Source organism: Chiloscyllium plagiosum, unplaced genomic scaffold, assembly GCF_037043375.1.
Source record: "Chiloscyllium plagiosum isolate Xiang-an unplaced genomic scaffold, Cpla_swu_hap1 HiC_scaffold_3, whole genome shotgun sequence".
Classification (NCBI taxonomy): domain Eukaryota; kingdom Metazoa; phylum Chordata; class Chondrichthyes; order Orectolobiformes; family Hemiscylliidae; genus Chiloscyllium; species Chiloscyllium plagiosum.
Genome location: NW_028270141.1, coordinates 33573891 through 33592881, shown reverse-complemented (window position 1 = coordinate 33592881; position 18991 = coordinate 33573891). Strand labels below are relative to the sequence as shown.

Below are 18991 nucleotides of genomic sequence, written 5' to 3'. Positions count from 1 at the left end.
TTAGGTAAGGGGTAAATGTAGGGGTATGGGTGGGTTGCGCTTCGGCGGGGCGGTGTGGACTTGTTGGGCCGAAGGGCCTGTTTCCACACTGTAAGTAATCTAATCTAATCTAAAAAAGTTAGAGTGGTGCTGGAAAAGCACAGCAGGTCAGGCAACATCTCTGCCATTCAGCGAGACCATGGTTGATCTGAGTTAATCTGAACGCTATATTCCTGCACACTCCCCATACTTTTTCAACCCTTAGGTTGGCTACCACTAGCTTGCAGAGTGCTATTCCTTCATCAGGTGGCTGTGGAACAGGATCTTAAGACACAGAATGTGTATTTTAGGATCCTGTTCCACAGCTACCTGATGAAGGAGCAGTGCTTCAAAAACTAGTGCTTCCATGTACATCTGTTGGACTATAACCTGGTGTTGTGTGATTTGAAACATCATGAATCAAAAAACAGATAAGTAGCTGTGCCATTGTTCGAAATCACTCCTCTCAAGGGTGTAACTGTCTGCTATATTTTGTTACATTTGAGAAGAGCCAGGCTGCAGTCAGGAATTCAGAATCACAATGATAAATCTAGATACCGACTCAGGGGTGCAACATGCAAGTGTCCTAACATAATGCTTTTAACTTGAATTCATCAGTGGTGCCCGCAGCAAGAGAGCTCAGTAATGTCTGGGAACCTGAAGCTTTGACAGTGGCGAGCCTATATTCAAGCCTATAGAGATTGGAAAAGTTTGTCTCAAGTATGAGTGACTCAATGACTCGCTGATCATGACAAACATGCAATTTTTTACTTGCATTGCCACTTTCAGGGAGCTATGGAATTGGATCCCAAGATCCCTCCGTCTATCAACGCTCCAAAGGTTTCTGGCATTTTCTGTATATTTTCATCTTGCATTTAACCTTCCAAAATGGATCACCTCATTCTTGTCCAGATTAAATCCCATCTACATTCCAAATGTTCTATGTCTTTCTGCATTCTTGAACAACATTCCTCGACATCCACAACTTCAAGAGATTTTGTGCCATCTGCAAACTTACTAATTAGACCACCTATTTTTTCATCAAAATGTGTTCAGAGGCCTTGAGTCAGGAGAACCCTTTCACAGCTACTCTCTGTCTGCTATGATCAAGCCAATTTTGTATCCAATTTGCCAATTTATCATGGATTCCGCGCAATTTAATTTTCTGGACCAGCCTACAATGAATGACCTTATAAAATGCTTTAGTGAAATCCATGCAGACAACAGCCATTGTCCTACCCTGATCAATCACCTTTGTTGCTTTGTCAAAAAACTCAATCAGATTTGTGAGACAAGAAGTCCCCTACATAAAACCATGCTGACTATCCCTAATAAGTCCACTGTTCTCCAAATAGGTGTAAATCCTGTTCCTAAGAATCTTCTCCAATAATTCTCCACCACTGACGTTAGGCATTTAGGCCTTTAATAGCTTGGATTATCCCTGCTGCCCTTCCTAAACAAAGGAAAAAACATTGGCTAGTCTCCAGCCTCTGGGGCCTTGCAAGTGACTAAAAAGGATGCAAATATTTCTGACAAAGCCCCGGTAATCTTTTCTTTTGACTCCTTCAGATCCCTACAGGCCCTGGGGATTTATCTACTTTGATGCTTTTCAAGGCATCCATCACCTCCTCCTTCTTGAGATTGATGTGCCCCCAGAATATCAACAAACCTCTCTCTCTCCACATTTCCACGACCCTTCTCTTATCTTACCACCATCCATGTCCTTCTCCTTAGTGAATACCAACATAAAGTACTCATTAAGGATCTCACTCACTTCTTGCTCCAGGCAGAAATTCCCTCTTTCATTCTTGAATGGATTGACCCTTTCCCTAGTTACCCTCTTGTTCCTAGTACATGTATAAAATGACATAGGATTCTCCTCGATCCTACTTGCCAAGGACATTTTGTGGCACCTTCTAGCCTTCCTAATTTCTTGTTTAGGCTCTTTTCTGCTTCCTCAAGGACCTTATTTGATTTTAATTTCCTAAACCTTACATATACTTCGTTTTTTGTGACCAGATTTTCAATTATTCTAGTCAACCAAGGTTACCAAATCTTGTCATCTTTACCTTTCATTCATGTAGGGACATGCTGGTCCTGAACTGTGACCAGTTGGCCTTTCAAAGACTCCCGCATGTCAGATAAGGATTTACCCTCAAATAGCCACCTCAAATCTAATTTCTCCAGTTCCTGCTTCATATTGTTGTAATTAGTCTTCCACCCAAATTAGCACTTTCACCCAACAACTAGTCTTATCCTTGTCCATAACTGTCTTAAAACTTACAGAATTATGATCACTATTCCCAAAACGCTTCCCAATGAAACTTTGGTCACCTGGCCAGGTTCATTCACAAATACAACATCTAATATAGTCTTTTCTCTAGTTCAACTACCTTCTTATTGTTTCAAGAAACCTTCCTGGATGTACCTAAAAATTCTGTCCCATCTAAGCCCTTGACTCGAAGGGAGTCGCAGTCAATTTTGGGGAATATTGACTTATGTTCAGTGATAAACCATTATTCAGAACCATTACTACAAGGGAGGCATTTTAAACCAAAGAAGCCTAAATTTCATGCAAGTATGAAATCCAATTTCCTTAAAAAAAGTCCTTGTGTAACCAAAACGCAACTATAAAATTCTACTTTTTCTTTCAGTAACATGAAATAACCTAGTTAATTCAGAGTAGTTCAAACTTTCATTTTTCAATTTATATTTCAAATAAAATTTAGGTAGCTCTTACAAGAGTTTTGAGAGGTTAGAATTTATATATGAACCCTGACAATTTAGCTGTTGGTCTTATTTTCTCAACAGTGACAAAGCTTGTGTATCTTCGGATAACAGGATGCATGGATCTGAGAATCCTGATACTAAACTGAGTTTCAATCTTCATTAAGATAAATACAAACTTCATTGTAGCCAGCTTTGTGTCTATTATGCCAGTTCCCTGGACCTGCATAAGTTGGCGGTCAAGCGATCAGGAACCATTTTAGGTTAGCATTTGGAACTACTTCTTTTGAAAATTAATTTAAATCTACAAAAGATCTCAGTAAAAACATTAGAGAAATTACAGCACAGAATGAGGCCATTCTGCCCATCACGGTATCGTGGGTGAAAAAGATGAAAATTAAGCGAGATACTTCTTTTAATCCCAGCTTCAGCATTGGTTTGTAGCCTTGAAAGTCACAGTGCATCAGGGTAGATTGAGGTCACTTTTCCGCAATTTGGGCTGCAAAATCCAGACACCCACCATCCCATGGATGAAAAATATTTTCCTTCACACTTCCTCTGATCTAATCAGTTTAAATCTTTTTGCCCTATTAATTGACAGCTCAGATGGATGAAACAGGTTTTTCATGGCTTCTCAATCTAGGTTCCTCGACTTTGCAAGTCTCAAATTAGTCCACAGCTTCCCCATTCTGAGGAAAACAGTCCTGGTTCATTAATGCCCTTCAGGGGAGGAAACTGTCATCCTTAAGTGGTCTGGCCTACATGTGACTCCAGATCCACAGCAATGTGAATGACTCTGAACTGCCTTCAGGGCAATTAGGGATGGGCAACAAATGTGGTCAGTGATGCCCTCATCCGGTGAAAAGATTACCTGTCCAATCTCTCCTTCTGGCTGCATTTTACAAATCCTAGCAACATTCTTGTATATCTTCTCTGCACGCTCTCCAGAACAATTATGTTCTTTTGTAATGCAGTGACCAGAGCTCAATACAAAATTCTAGGTGTGACCAAATCAGAATTTTTTTCATGGCATAAAAACAAAATCTTTCAGTTAAGCAAGGAATCAGTTGTAAGGCCAAAGTACTATAACAATTCTTTGTCTTCCATTTATTCAGCCTTTGAGGAGAAAGTGAGGTCTGCAGATGCTGGAGATCAGAGCTGAAAATGTGTTGCTGGAAAAGCGCAGCAGGTCAGGCAGCATCCAGGGAACAGGAGAATCGACGTTTCGGGCATAAGCCCGAAAAGGATTCCTGAAGAAGGGCTTATGCCCAAAACGTCGATTTTCCTGTTCCCTGGATGCTGCCTGACCTGCTGCGCTTCTCCAGCAAGACATTTCAGATTTATTCAGCCTTCTCAATTTTCACTGTCCACTCACTTTGTTTTCACCAAGGATTTCTAAAAAGCGTATAAAATTGGTGCACTCAGCGGTAAATTTAGAAAGTCTCATTGAATCTTCTCAATGGGGGGCGGGGAGGGGGGAGGGCTACAAGGGGTTGAATTGATAACCCTCCTGAGGAGGCCTCTTGCACAAAACTCGTCACATTGAATTTAAACATGGAAGGTGGTGGACTGCAGCTGGTTCCTCAATGAATTGCCACTTTCAGTCCTTTTTAACCAGCTCCCAGATCTGTTCACTTTGTCTCAGTTAAAATTCCCACCATTTCCCCATGCCAACTGCCAATGCATTCCCATCAACATTTGCTTGATTAAAACCAAAAACGGCATCTTAACATTCTGTAACTAATCTGTGAAGATTTGGTGCAGTAAAAACATGACTGAAGACAAAAATCTGATCCAGCAGAATTAGGGTCAGATTGATTGTCAGCCTAAAACACAAAACTAATTTCATGGATCCAAATCAAATTTAAGATTGCTGACCACTTTCATTAACCAAATCCCAGGCTCAACACCACAATTCACTCTTACAGATTACAATGTTGAGCGAGGTCACTTCTGTATGTGCATTATAGTTTTTAAAGTAGGAACACAGAAGCAGGTTATTCACTCCCTTAAGCCGGCTTCACCATTCTAGATCACATTTGATCACTTCCCTGAACACCGAGTAGCTATTCTGATACGGGCTCAGGCTGAATAGAACAGGCTTTACCTGAGATTAAATTGTTCAAAAAAGAAACAAATTGATTTGTTCCATTCCTAAAATTTTACACGAGTTTCATGCACAACTATTTTTCATCATTCTTTTTGCTGCTTAAATTATGAAATTAATTTTTGATTATTTGCGAAAGGTCATTTCTTCTGAACACCAGCATACTGTGTAACTTATTCTGGTATTAATTGTTCAAAGACTAGATATGGACCCGGGTTTGATTCCAGCCTCGAAACTGTGTGGAGTTTGCACATTCTCCCAGTGTCTGCATGGGTTTCCTCTGGGTGCTCCGGTTTCCTCCCACAATCCAATGATGTGCAGATCAAGTGAATTGGCCATGTTAAATTGCCCATCGTGTTCAGGGATGTCCAGGTTAGGTGCAATAATCAGGGGTAAATATAGAGTAACAGGATAGAAGAATGGGTCTGGGTAGGGTACACTTCAGAGGGTCAGTGTGGACTTGTTGGGCCAAATGGTCTGTTTCCACACTATACGGATTCTATGAAATGAAAAGGCATAGGAAGCATCACATCCTCAGACAGATGATTAAAAAAAACTTCAGAAAAGGGTATATATGGGAAAGCAAATGGAGAGGTGACAGAAATTTTTTTTGACAGCTTTTCCTGTCAAGAAATGCACTTTACAATTTTCTGCTGCCCAGCTGTCCCACTCCAGAGACACCGTGGCAAGTGCCAAAAATTTGGAAAATGAAAAATTCATGTCAATGGAGGCTCTTGCTCAAATACTGCTCATGAGTTTAGATGGAGCTTCTGACAAGGTGCAATTCTTTAGGTTTGTTGAACCAAAATGAAACTGTCGTTAGGGACATCAACTTCCTTTTTAAGCATATGGTGTATCATCTCAGGCTCATTTTAAGCCTACTGAGGAAACCAGTCAATCTAAATCCTTTACCTTGGTAAACAAAGTGGAAACCCCTGGATGACGCTCCACTTTTAGCGCTGAACCTGAGCAAAATCTGGTTTGATGTGGCCAGAGGCAGGGTCTCTCCTAAAGAAAGAAAATATCAAATTGAGGCTATAGAGCACAGTCATGTGACACAATAAACAAACAAAGCCATGAAGTTTTGTTTCTCTAATTAACTAAGAGAAAAATAAGGTCTGTCACTGAATCTTAAGCTACTTGGTGTACCTTGTTCAATTATAAAACTGAATAACTTTGGATACATATACAAGAGAATTTTTTTTATCCATTTGTTAATTGATTTCCTTGGTGCAATGTTTTTCTAATCTTGAACAACAAATTTTCATCTCAGAGTCTCCTGTTCTCCCATCCATAACACACAGCTGAACTTTTATTCCAACTGCCTCCAGTTACAAGTATTATCATTATAAAGAACATGAAAAAAACAGTAGCAATGATGCTTTTCATATGTCATTTATGCTTTGCTACAAGTATTCAAGGTTACTGACGTTTACGGTTGTTCAAGGACTTCATAAATATGATTTGTATCACGAAGACAATAAGAGTTTAGAAGCTTTTATACCTATCAGATCAAAAAATATAAAATTAATTAGCGTTAAAAATTAAGATTTAGGGTGCTAAGTATTTAAGACAATGGCAAACAATGTCCTGTGTCTAGTAGACTGAGTAAGGGTGCTGTAAGAGTTCAATTTGTTCCAGTTCACTCCCTGTTGAAGAATGCTACAAGATACCGCAGGTTGATCAGTGATTGTGGCTCTTGTCAACAGGAAGGGACAAAGGTTGGGGGCAGTATAAAAAAGGAAGTGATAAGATGTAAAAAAAAAGTGAAACATGTTAATTATGAGGTAGGGATGCTTCTTTACAGTTCAGTACAATGTAACTTTTTTTGAAAACAGGAAAAATTTTGTTGACAAGACATTGATAACATCATCCAATATATAACCTTGTTTGGGTTTAGTACTGTCGGATGTGTAAATGCAGTGGTGTAGGAACACAGAATCAATGTCCACTTTGTGGAGCTTTGCCTATCAATTTCAACAGTCTGGTAAAACAATAACTGAAACCACAGAGAGGATAGGGGATCAAAGGGACTGTCGCTTCTGAGGAACATTATTTTGGTGACCAATGCAGAGCATTTTTCACCCTTGCCCACTCTTCCACTTGTAGGTTATTTGGTTTAAGGGCTGCACAGCAGACAATGGAGAAGAGAGATAAATTCATCTGCCGCATATTTCAGTCATTTTGCAGAACATCATTCTCTAAGGGGAACATATCAGATCTTGATATTTCTCACGTGATATTATATGTTTAATTTGACATTTTTTCCCTATTAAAGTAAGAGTAATGTGATGTCTGATATAATATTTGTTCTAGTTTTCTTCTTTAATTGACACAATGTTGTTTTGGACCAGCAATCTCAAATTGAAAGCATCAGATAAATTCAAAGGCTATAGTTGCCATAACGACATCTCTCCGAAGACAATGTAAGAATATTTTTTTCCAAATGAAAGATAGGAGAAAGCATTTCACTCAAGAAATGCACTTATTAACCTCACAAAATTCATGGAAATTAAATGTTTAAATCCCACTATTTCTATGTTTTTATAGGATTGTTAAATATAGAGAAAATTAAACAATCTCTTGGCTTTCATCACATCAGGTTTCCATCAGTTTACATATTTTAACAACATAATAATATCACAGCACCAATTGCAGCTTACTGTTCTGCTTCTTCTACATCACATCTCATTTTTTTGTGCAGAAGGAACAGGCAGTAGAAATGTCCACCTGGCCTCTACCAATATCAGGCTTAAACAGGTAGTTGAAAGACACCTTCCTTTGTGGTTCACATGACAAATATTAGAAAATATGAGACATGCTATGCAACGTTCAACTGCATCACAGCAAAACATACTGCAATTCAAACATCATTGCGTCAGCCTGCACCTACAAATCAATAATCACTGTGTCAACCTGCACCGATCAATCAAAATTAACTGTGACAGCCTCACCTACAAATCAATAATTACTGTGCAACCTGCACCTCCAAATCAATAATCACTGTGCAGCCCGCACCGATCAATCAATAATAACTGTGTCAGCGTCACTGACAAATCAATTATCACTGAAAACCCGCACCTACAAATCAATAATCACTGTGTTAGCCTGTACCTACAAATCAATAATCACTGTGTTAGCGTCACCTACAAATCAATAATCACAGTGCAGCCTGCACCTACAAATCAATAATCACCGTGCAGCCTGCACCTACAAATCAATAATCACCGTGCAGCCTGCATCTGCAAATCAATAATCACCGTGCAGCCTGCACCTACAAATCAATAATCACCGTGCAGCCTGCACCTACAAATCAATAATCACTGCGCAGCCTGCATCTGCAAATCAATAATCACTGTGCAGCCTGCACCTACAAATCAATAATCACCGTGCAGCCTGCACCTACAAATCAATAATCACAGTGCAGCCTGCACCTACAAATCAATAATCACCGTGCAGCCTGCACCTACAAATCAATAATCACCGTGCAGCCTGCACCTACAAATCAATAATCACCGTGCAGCCTGCACCTACAAATCAATAATCACTGCGCAGCCTGCATCTGCAAATCAATAATCACTGTGCAGCCTGCACCTACAAATCAATAATCACCGTGCAGCCTGCACCTACAAATCAATAATCACTGTGCAGCCTGCACCTACAAATCAATAATCACCGTGCAGCCTGCATCTGCAAATCAATAATCACTGTGCAGCCTGCACCTACAAATCAATAATCACTGTGCAGCCTGCACCTACAAATCAATAATCACTGTGCAGCCTGCACCTACAAATCAATAATCACCGTGCAGCCTGCACCTACAAATCAATAATCACTGTGCAGCCTGCACCTACAAATCAATAATCACTGTGCAGCCTACACCTACAAATCAATAATCACCGTGCAGCCTGCACCTACAAATCAATAATCACTGTGCAGCCTGCACCTACAAATCAATAATCACTGTGCAGCCTGCGCCTGCAAATCAATACTCACTGTGCAGCCTGCACCTACAAATCAATAATCACCGTGCAGCCTGCACCTACAAATCAATAATCACCGTGCAGCCTGCACCTACAAATCAGTAATCATTATGCAGCCTGCACCGACAAATCAATAATCAATGTGCAGCGTGCACCTACAAATCAATAATCACTGTGCAGCTTGCAACTACAAATCAATAATCACTGTGCAGCCTGCACCTGCAAATCAATAATCATTATGCAGCCTGCACCGACAAATCAATAATCACTGTGCAGCCTGCACCTGCAAATTAGTAATCAATGTGCAGCCTGCACCTACAAATCAATATTCACTGTGTCAGCCTTCACCTACAAATCAATATTCACTGTGTCAGCCTGCACATGCAAATCAATAATCAGTGTGTCATCCTGCAGCTACAAATCAATAATCACTGTGCAGCCTGCACCTACAAATCAATAATCACTGTGCAGCCTGCACCTGCAAATCAATAATCATTATGCAGCCTGCACCGACAAATCAATAATCAATGTGCAGCGTGCACCTACAAATCAATAATCACTGTGCAGCTTGCAACTACAAATCAATAATCACTGTGCAGCCTGCACCTGCAAATCAATAATCATTATGCAGCCTGCACCGACAAATTAGTAATCAATGTGCAGCGTGCACCTACAAATCAATATTCACTGTGTCAGCCTTCACCTACAAATCAATATTCACTGTGTCAGCCTGCACATGCAAATCAATAATCAGTGTGTCATCCTGCAGCTACAAATCAATAATCACTGTGCAGCTTGCAACTACAAATCAAACATCACTGTGCAGCCTGCACCTACAAATCAATTATCCCTGTGCAGCCTGCACCTACAAATCAATTATCCCTGTGCAGCCTGCACCTACAAATCAATAATCACTGTGCAGCCTGCACCTACACATAAATAGTCACTGTGCAGCCTGCACCTACACATAAATAGTCACTGTGCAGCCGCAACCTGCAAATCAATAATTACTGTGTCAGCCTGCACCTCCAAGTCAATATTCACTGTGTCAGCCTGCATCTGCTAATCAATAATCACTGTGCAGCCGACACCTACAAATAAATAATCACTGTGCAGCCGACACCTACAAATAAATAATCACTGTGCAGCCGACACCTACAAATAAATAATCACTGTGCAGCCTGCACCTACAAATCAATAATCACTGTGCAGCCTGCACCTACAAATCAATAATCACTGTGCAGCCTGCACCTACAAATCAATAATCACTGTGCAGCCTACACCTACAAATAAATAATCACTGTGCAGCCTGCACCTACAAATCAATAATCACTGTGCAGCCTACACCTACAAATCAATAATCACTGTGCAGCCTGCAACTACAAATAAATAATCACTGTGCAGCCTACACCTACAAATAAATAATCACTGTGCAGCCTGCACCTACAAATCAATAATCACTGTGCAGCCTACACCTACAAATAAATAATCACTGTGCAGCCTGCACCTGCAAATCAATAATCACTGTGCAGCCTACACCTACAAATAAATAATCACTGTGCAGCCTGCACCTGCAAATCAATAATCACTGTGCAGCCTGCACCTACAAATCAATAATCACTGTGCAGCCTGCACCTACAAATCAATAATCACTGTGCAGCCTACACCTACAAATCAATAATCACTGTGCAGCCTACACCTACAAATAAATAATCACTGTGCAGCCTACACCTACAAATAAATAATCACTGTGCAGCCTGCACCTACAAATCAATAATCACTGTGCAGCCTACACCTACAAATCAATAATCACTGTGCAGCCTGCACCTACACATCAATAATCACTGTGTCAGACTGCACCTATACATCAATAAAGTCTGTGTAGCCTGCACCTGCAAATCAATAATCACTGTGCAGCCTACACCTACAAATCAGTAATCACTGTGCAGCCTGCACCTTCCAAATCAATAATAACTGTGCCGGCTGCACCTGCAAATCAATAATCACAGTACAGCCTACACCTACAAAATAATAATCAATGTGTAGCCTGCACCAACAAATCAATAAGCACTGTGCAGCCTACACCAAAAAAATCAATCACTGTGCAACCTGCACCTACAAATCAATAATATCTGTGCAGCCTGCACCTACAAATCAGTAATCACTGTTTCAGCCTGCACCTGCAAATCCATAATTTCTGTGCAGCGTGCACCTACATATCAATAATGTCTGTGCAGCCTGCGCCTGCATTTCAATAATCACTGGGCAGCCTGCACCAACAAATCAATAATTTCTGTGTAGTCTGCACCTGTAAATCAATAATCACTGTGCAGCCTGCACCAACAAATCCATAATTTCTGTGCAGCGTGCACCTACATATCAATAATCACTGTGCAGCCTACACGTACAAATCAATAATCACTGTGCAGCCTGCATCTGCAAATTAATATTCACAGTGAAGCCCGCACCTGCAAATCAATAATCACTGTGCACCATGCACCTTCAAATGAATAATCACTGTGTCAGCCGGCATTTGGAAATCAATAATGACTGTGCAGCCTGCAACTACAAATCAATAATCAACGTGTCAGATTGAACGTTTAAACCAATAATCACTGTGCAGCGTGCACCTACAAATCAATAATTTCTGCGCAGCCTGCACCTGCAAATCAATAATCACTGTGCAGCCGACAACTACAAATCAATAATCACTGTGCAGCCTGCACCTACAAATCAATAATCACTGTGCAGCCGACAATTACAAATCAATAATCACTGTGCAGCCGCAACCTGCAAATCAATAATCACTGTGTAGGCACCGCCTACAAATCAATAATCACTCTGCAGCCGCAATCTGCAAAGCAATAATCACTGTGCAGCCTGCACCTACAAATCAATAATCACTGTGCAGCCGACAATTACAAATCAATAATCACTGTGCAGCCGCAACCTGCAAATCAATAATCACTGTGTAGGCACCGCCTACAAATCAATAATCACTCTGCAGCCGCAATCTGCAAAGCAATAATCACTGTGCAGCCTGCACCTAAAAATAAATAGTCACTGTGCAGCTGCAAGCTGCAAATCAATAATCTCTGTACAGCCGACACCTGCAAATCAATGTTCACTGTGCAGCCTGCACCGACAAATCAATTTCTGCGCAGTCTGCACCTGCAAATCAATAATCACAGTGCAGCCGACACCTACAAATCAATAATCACTGTGTCAGCCTGCACCTACAAATCCATAATCATGGAGCAGCCTGCACCTACAAATCAATAATCACTGTTTTAGCCTGCACCTGCAAATCAATAATCACTGTGCAGCCTGCACCTACAAATCAATAATCACTGCGCAGCCTGCACCTACAAATCAATAATCACTGCGCAGCCTGCACCTGCAAATCAATAATCACTGTGCAGCCTGCACCTACAAATCAATAATCACTGCGCAGCCTGCACCGACAAATCAATAATCACTGTGCAGCCTGCACCTACAAATCAATAATCACTGTGTCAGCCTGCACCTACAAATCCATAATCATGGAGCAGCCTGCACCTACAAATCAATAATCACTGTTTTAGCCTGCACCTACAAATCAATAATCACTGCGCAGCCTGCACCTACAAGTCAATAATCACTGTGCAGCATACACCTACAAATCAATAATCATTGAGCCAGCCTGCACCTGAAAATCAATATTCACAATGAAGCCCGCACCTACAAATCAATAATCACTGTGCAGCCTGCACCTACACATCAATAAAGTCTGTATAGCCTGCGCCTGCAAATCAATAATCACTGTGCAGCCGACACCGACAAATCAATAATCACTGTGTCAGCCTGCACCTACAAATCAATAATCACTATGCAGCCTGCACCTACAAATCAATAATCATGGAGCAGCCTGCACCTACAAATCAATAATCACTGTGTTAGCCTGCACCTACAAATCAATAATATCTGTGCAGCGTGCACCTACAAATCAATAATCACTGTGCAGCCTGCAACTACAAATCAATATTCACTGTGTCAGCCTGCACCTAAAAATCAATAATTCCTGTGCAGCCTGCATCTGCAAATCAATAATCACTGTGCAGCCTGCACCTTCAAATCAATAATCACTGTGCAGTCTGCACCTGCAAATCAGTAATCACTGTGCAGCCTGCACCTTCCAAATCAATAATAACTGTGCAGCCTGCACCTGCAAATCAATAATCACTGTGCAGCCTGCACCTGCAAATCAATAATCACTGTGCAGCCTACACCTACAAATCAGTAATCACTGTGCAGCCTGCACCTTCCAAATCAATAATCACTGTGCAGCCTGCACCTGCAAATCAATAATCACTGTGCAGCCTACACCTACAAATCAATAATCACTGTGCAGCCTGCACCTTCCAAATCAATAATAACTGTGCCGGCTGCACCTGCAAATCAATAATCACAGTACAGCCTACACCTACAAAATAATAATCAATGTGTAGCCTGCACCAACAAATCAATAAGCACTGTGCAGCCTACACCAAAAAAATCAATCACTGTGCAACCTGCACCTACAAATCAATAATATCTGTGCAGCCTGCACCTACAAATCAGTAATCACTGTTTCAGCCTGCACCTGCAAATCCATAATTTCTGTGCAGCGTGCACCTACATATCAATAATGTCTGTGCAGCCTGCGCCTGCATTTCAATAATCACTGGGCAGCCTGCACCAACAAATCAATAATTTCTGTATAGTCTGCACCTGCAAATCAATAATCACTGTGCAGCCTACACATACAAATCAATAATCACTGTGCAGCCTGCATCTGCAAATTAATATTCACAGTGAAGCCTGCACCTGCAAATCAATAATCACTGTGCACCATGCACCTTCAAATGAATAATCACTGTGTCAGCCGGCATTTGGAAATCAATAATGACTGTGCAGCCTGCAACTACAAATCAATAATCAACGTGTCAGATTGAACGTTTAAACCAATAATCACTGTGCAGCCGACAACTACAAATCAATAATCACTGTGCAACCTGCACCTGCAAATCAATAATCACTGTGCAACCTGCACCTGCAAATCAATAATCACTGTGCAGCCGACAACTACAAATCAATAAAGTCTGTGTAGCCTGTGCCTGCAAATCAACAATCACAGTGCAGCCTGCAATGACAAATTAATAATCACAGTGCAGTGCTGCACCTATAAATCAATAATCACTGTGTCAGCCTACAACTGCAAATCAATAATCACTGTGCAGCCTGCACCTACAAATCAATAATCACTGAGAAGCCTGCACATGCAAATCAATAATCACTGTGCAGCCGACACCTGCAAATCAATAATCACTGTGCAGCCTGCACCTACAAATCAATAATCACTGTGTCAGCCTGCACCTTCAAATCAACAGTCACTGAGCAGCCTGCACCTGCAAATCAACAATCACTGTGCAGTGCTGCACCTATAAATCAATAATATCTGTGCAGCGTGCACCTAAATATCAATAATCACTGTGTCAGCCTACAACTGCAAATGAATAATTACTGTGCAGCCTGCAACTACAAATCAATAATCAATGTGTCAGATTGAACCTTTAAATCAATAATCACTGTGTCAGCCTGCATCTGCAAATCAACAATCACTGTGCAGCCTGCACCTACAAATCAATAATCACTGTACAGCCTGCATCTGCAAATCAATAATCACTGTGCCGCCTGCACCTACAAATCAGTAATCACTGTGCAGCCTGCACCTGCATGTCAATAATCTCAGTGCAGCCTGCACCTACAAATCAATAATCACTGTGCAGCCTGCCCCTTCAAATCAATAATCACTGAACAGCCTGCACCTGCAAATCAATAATAACTTTGCAGCCTGCACCTACAAATCAATACTCACTGTGCAGCCTGCACCTACAAATCAATAATCACTGTACAGCCTGCACCTTCAAATCAGTAATCACTGTGCAGCCTGCACCTGCATGTCAATAATCTCAGTGCAGCCTGCCCCTTCAAATCAATAATCACTGAACAGCCTACACCTGCAAATCAATAATCACTGTGCAGCCTACACCTTCAAATCAATATTCACTGTGCAGCCTACACCTGCAAATCAATAATCGCTGTGCAACCTGCACCTGCAAATCAATAATTTCTGCGCAGTCTGCACCTGCAAATCAATAATCACCGTGCAGCCGACACCTACAAATCAATAATCACTGTGTCAGCCTGCAACTACAAATCGATAATAACTGTGAAGCCCACACCTACAAGTCAGTAGTCACTGTGCTGCCTGCACCCACAAATCAATAATTTCTGCACCGCCTGCACCTGCAAATCAATAATCACTGCGCAGCCGACAACTACAAATCAATAATCACTGTGCAGCCTGCACCTACGAATCAATAATCACTGTGCAGCCTGCAATCGCAAATCAATAATCAGTGTGCAGCCTACACCTACAAATCAATAATCACTGTGCAGCCTGCACCCGCAAATCAATAATCACTGTGCATCCTGCACCTACAAATCAATATTCACTGTGTCAGCCTGCACCTACAAATCAATAATTTCTGCGCAGTCTGCACCTGCAAATCAATAATCACAGTGCAGCCGACACCTACAAATCAATAATCACTGTGTCAGCCTGCAACTACAAATCGATAATAACTGTGAAGCCCACACCTACAAGTCAGTAGTCACTGTGCTGCCTGCACCCACAAATCAATAATTTCTGCACCGCCTGCACCTGCAAATCAATAATCACTGCGCAGCCGACAACTACAAATCAATAATCACTGTGCAGCCGACAACTACAAATCAATAATCACTGTGCTGCCTGCACCCACAAATCAATAATTTCTGCACCGCCTGCACCTGCAAATCAATAATCACTGCGCAGCCGACAACTACAAATCAATAATCACTGCGCAGCCGACAACTACAAATCAATAATCACTGTGCAGCCTGCACCTACGAATCAATATTCACAGTGAAGCCGGCACCTCCAAATCAATAATAACTGTGCAGCCTGCAATCACAAATCAATAATCAGTGTGCAGCCTACACCTACAAATCAATAATCACTGTGCAGCCTGCACCCGCAAATCAATAATCACTGTGCATCCTGCACCTACAAATCAATATTCACTGTGTCAGCCTGCACCTACAAATCAATAATCACTGTGTCAGCCAACAACTGCAAATCAATAATCACTGTGCATCCTGCACCTGCAAACCAATCATCACGGTTCTGGTTGCTCTTACAAATCAATAATCACTGTGTCAGCTTGAACCTGCAAATCAATAATCACTGTGCGGACGGCACCTACAAATCAATAATCACTGTGCAGCCTGCACCTACCAAACAATAATCACGGAGGAGCCTGCACCTGCAAATCAATAATCAATGTGTCAGATTGAACCTTTAAATCAATAATCACTGAGTCAGCCTGCACCTTCAAATCAATAATCACTGTCCAGTCGGCAACGACAAATCAATAATCGCTGTGTCAGCCTGCACCTTCAAATCAATAATCACTGTGCAGCCAGCAACTACAAATCAATAATCGCTGTGTCAGCCTACACCTTCAAATCAATAATCACTGTGCAGCCAGCAACTACAAATCAATAATCGCTGTGTCAGCCTGCACCTTCAAATCAATAATCACTGTGCAGCCAGCAACTACAAATCAATAATCGCTGTGTCAGCCTACACCTTCAAATCAATAATCACTGTGCAGCCAGCAACTACAAATCAATAATCGCTGTGTCAGCCTACACCTTCAAATCAATAATCACCGTGCAGCCTGCACCGACAAATCAATAATCACTGTGCAGCCTGCACCTTCAAATCAATAATCACTGTGCAGCCTGCACCTACAAATCAATAATCACTGTGCAGCCAGCAACTACAAATCAATCATCACTGTGTCAGCCTGCACCTTCAAATCAATAATCACTGTGCAGCCTGCAACTACAAATCAATAATCACTGTGCAGCCTGCACCGACAAATCAATAATCACTGTGCAGCCTGCACCTACAAATCAATAATCACCGTGCAGCCTGCACCGACAAATCAATAATCACTGTGCAGCCTGCACCTTCAAATCAATAATCACTGTGCAGCCTGCAACTACAAATCAATCATCACTGTGTCAGCCTGCACCTTCAAATCAATAATCACTGTGCAGCCTGCAACTACAAATCAATAATCACTGTGCAGCCTGCACCGACAAATCAATAATCACTGTGCAGCCTGCACCTACAAATCAATAATCACCGTGCAGCCTGCACCGACAAATCAATAATCACTGTGCAGCCTGCACCTTCAAATCAATAATCACTGTGCAGCCTGCAACTACAAATCAATCATCACTGTGCAGCCTGCACCTACAAATCAATAATCACTGTGCAGTCTGCACCTACAAATCAATAATCAATGTGTGGCCGGCACCTACAAATCAATAACCACTGAGTTAGCCTGCACCTACAAATCAATAATCTCTGTGCAGCGTGCACCTACAAATCAATAATCTCTGTGCAGCCTGCACCTTCAAATCAATAATCACTGTGCAGCCAGCAACTACAAATCAATAATCACTGTGCCAGCCTGCACCTACAAATCAATAATCACTGTGCAGCTTGCAAGTGCAAATCAATAATCATGGTGCCTACTTGCACCTGCAATGAGAAACCATTGTGCCAGCTTGCATCTGCTTACGACATAACGGTGAATTCATTTGAGAAGTTATAAAGTTACCGGAGTGTGATCCTGAAAGTGAACCAAGAAGCCTGGCTTGCTGGCTATGTCCATCAAACAGTTCCACGACATCATTGAGTGCCGTCTGGAAATGTGCAAACTGTCCAAAAACCACTGGGAGAATAAAAAAGATAGATAGGAGCAGTTAATAACATTAGCAGGAATAAAAGAAATTGTTGAGCCATTGTATACTTCAACATGTTATTTCCTCATATACTGGATCCTATTTTAGCAATCTATAGACTTTTACAATCTTACATTAATACAAGGTTGACTCTTCCAGCTCATTTGACGGCCAACTATTGTAGTCCAAGCAGAGATGACTGTCACACAGACAGAATTACCATTCATAAAGTTAATATACAGTATTTATCATTCCTGTAGTACATTTTGTATTCTACAGCACTTACAAGTTAAAGTCCGGCCTCACCTCTGCACTGCGGGAGTCTTTGTTTGATAACAGCGGCTTGGATTTTCCTTTGCTGAATTCTTTCTTAAGAATGGCGTACCAAAAATTTACTTTAAAAAGAGCATGCAAGATTTTACAACAGGTGTGGAAATACAACGCATTTGCTTTTCATACAAAATGGCAGACCCTGAATTTGTTTTTATTAGATAATAGTCTGTATTTTGTATAATTTATTCCATGCGAGATTAACATATCCTTCCTACTCTACAAAAAGTAAATGTTAATAGTCTGGTTTACATCTTTGTTTGCATGCTTCACTGGTACTTGACGTGGATCTAAAACTATGAGGAAAGAAGTGAAAAGTGAATGTGTTTATGGTGTCGGTGAATGCAGAGAACATCGTACATTCGCATGCAATTTTTTTTATACTTGCATACATAAAATCGTTTGTCACAAAACACTACAGATTTGAAAAGCATACATCTCCTTGGCAAGTTATTAATTCAACTGGATTTGATTTAAATCTCTTAAAGTATTTACCATCAGCAACAGAATTTTCAAATGGCAGTCAGGAAAAAAAAATGATACTTTCCGTGTAGAAATTTGGACACAGAGCCTTCATGAATGAAGTTTGATGAGTATGTGTAAATGGCCAAAGGTCACACTGTAGCTTATGCTTAGTCTGTCCAGTTGGATCACACCTCAGTAGTCAATGCGCCAGGTTAGAGCCTGGTGAATGTTTAGCAAGAGTTGCAGTTCGTAATTACTGTTCAGTGCCCACTGGTATATGGCTATGAGCTTATACATCAGGTGAGGAGAAGATGGGATTTGTTTGTAATACCTTTATTGTTAAATAGGCTGCAGAGTCTTTGGCAAGACTTATCTGGAATGACTACCTGAGACTGGTCACAAAGTGGAACCAGAGCACAGAAGAAAACTTTAGCAAGAAGGCAATTCATTTAAAACAAGGAATTAGAGAAGGGAGAAG

The 18991-nt window shown here is 41.1% G+C and overlaps 1 protein-coding gene across 4 annotated transcripts in view; it reads right to left on the bottom strand.

Moving 5' to 3' along the window:
• The window catches only part of LOC122548600 (CUB and sushi domain-containing protein 1-like), a 2407075-nt gene that overhangs the window by 349132 nt on the left and 2038952 nt on the right, over positions 1–18991 (bottom strand). For all 4 annotated transcript variants that reach the window (XM_087978377.1, XM_087978362.1, XM_087978369.1 and 1 more), the window contains exons 32-33: positions 17595–17708; positions 5765–5860 (exon numbers count right to left, since the gene is read on the bottom strand). In XM_087978377.1, the coding sequence (XP_087834503.1) occupies positions 5765–5860; positions 17595–17708 (210 nt within the window). The remainder of the gene's footprint in view (positions 1–5764; positions 5861–17594; positions 17709–18991) is intronic.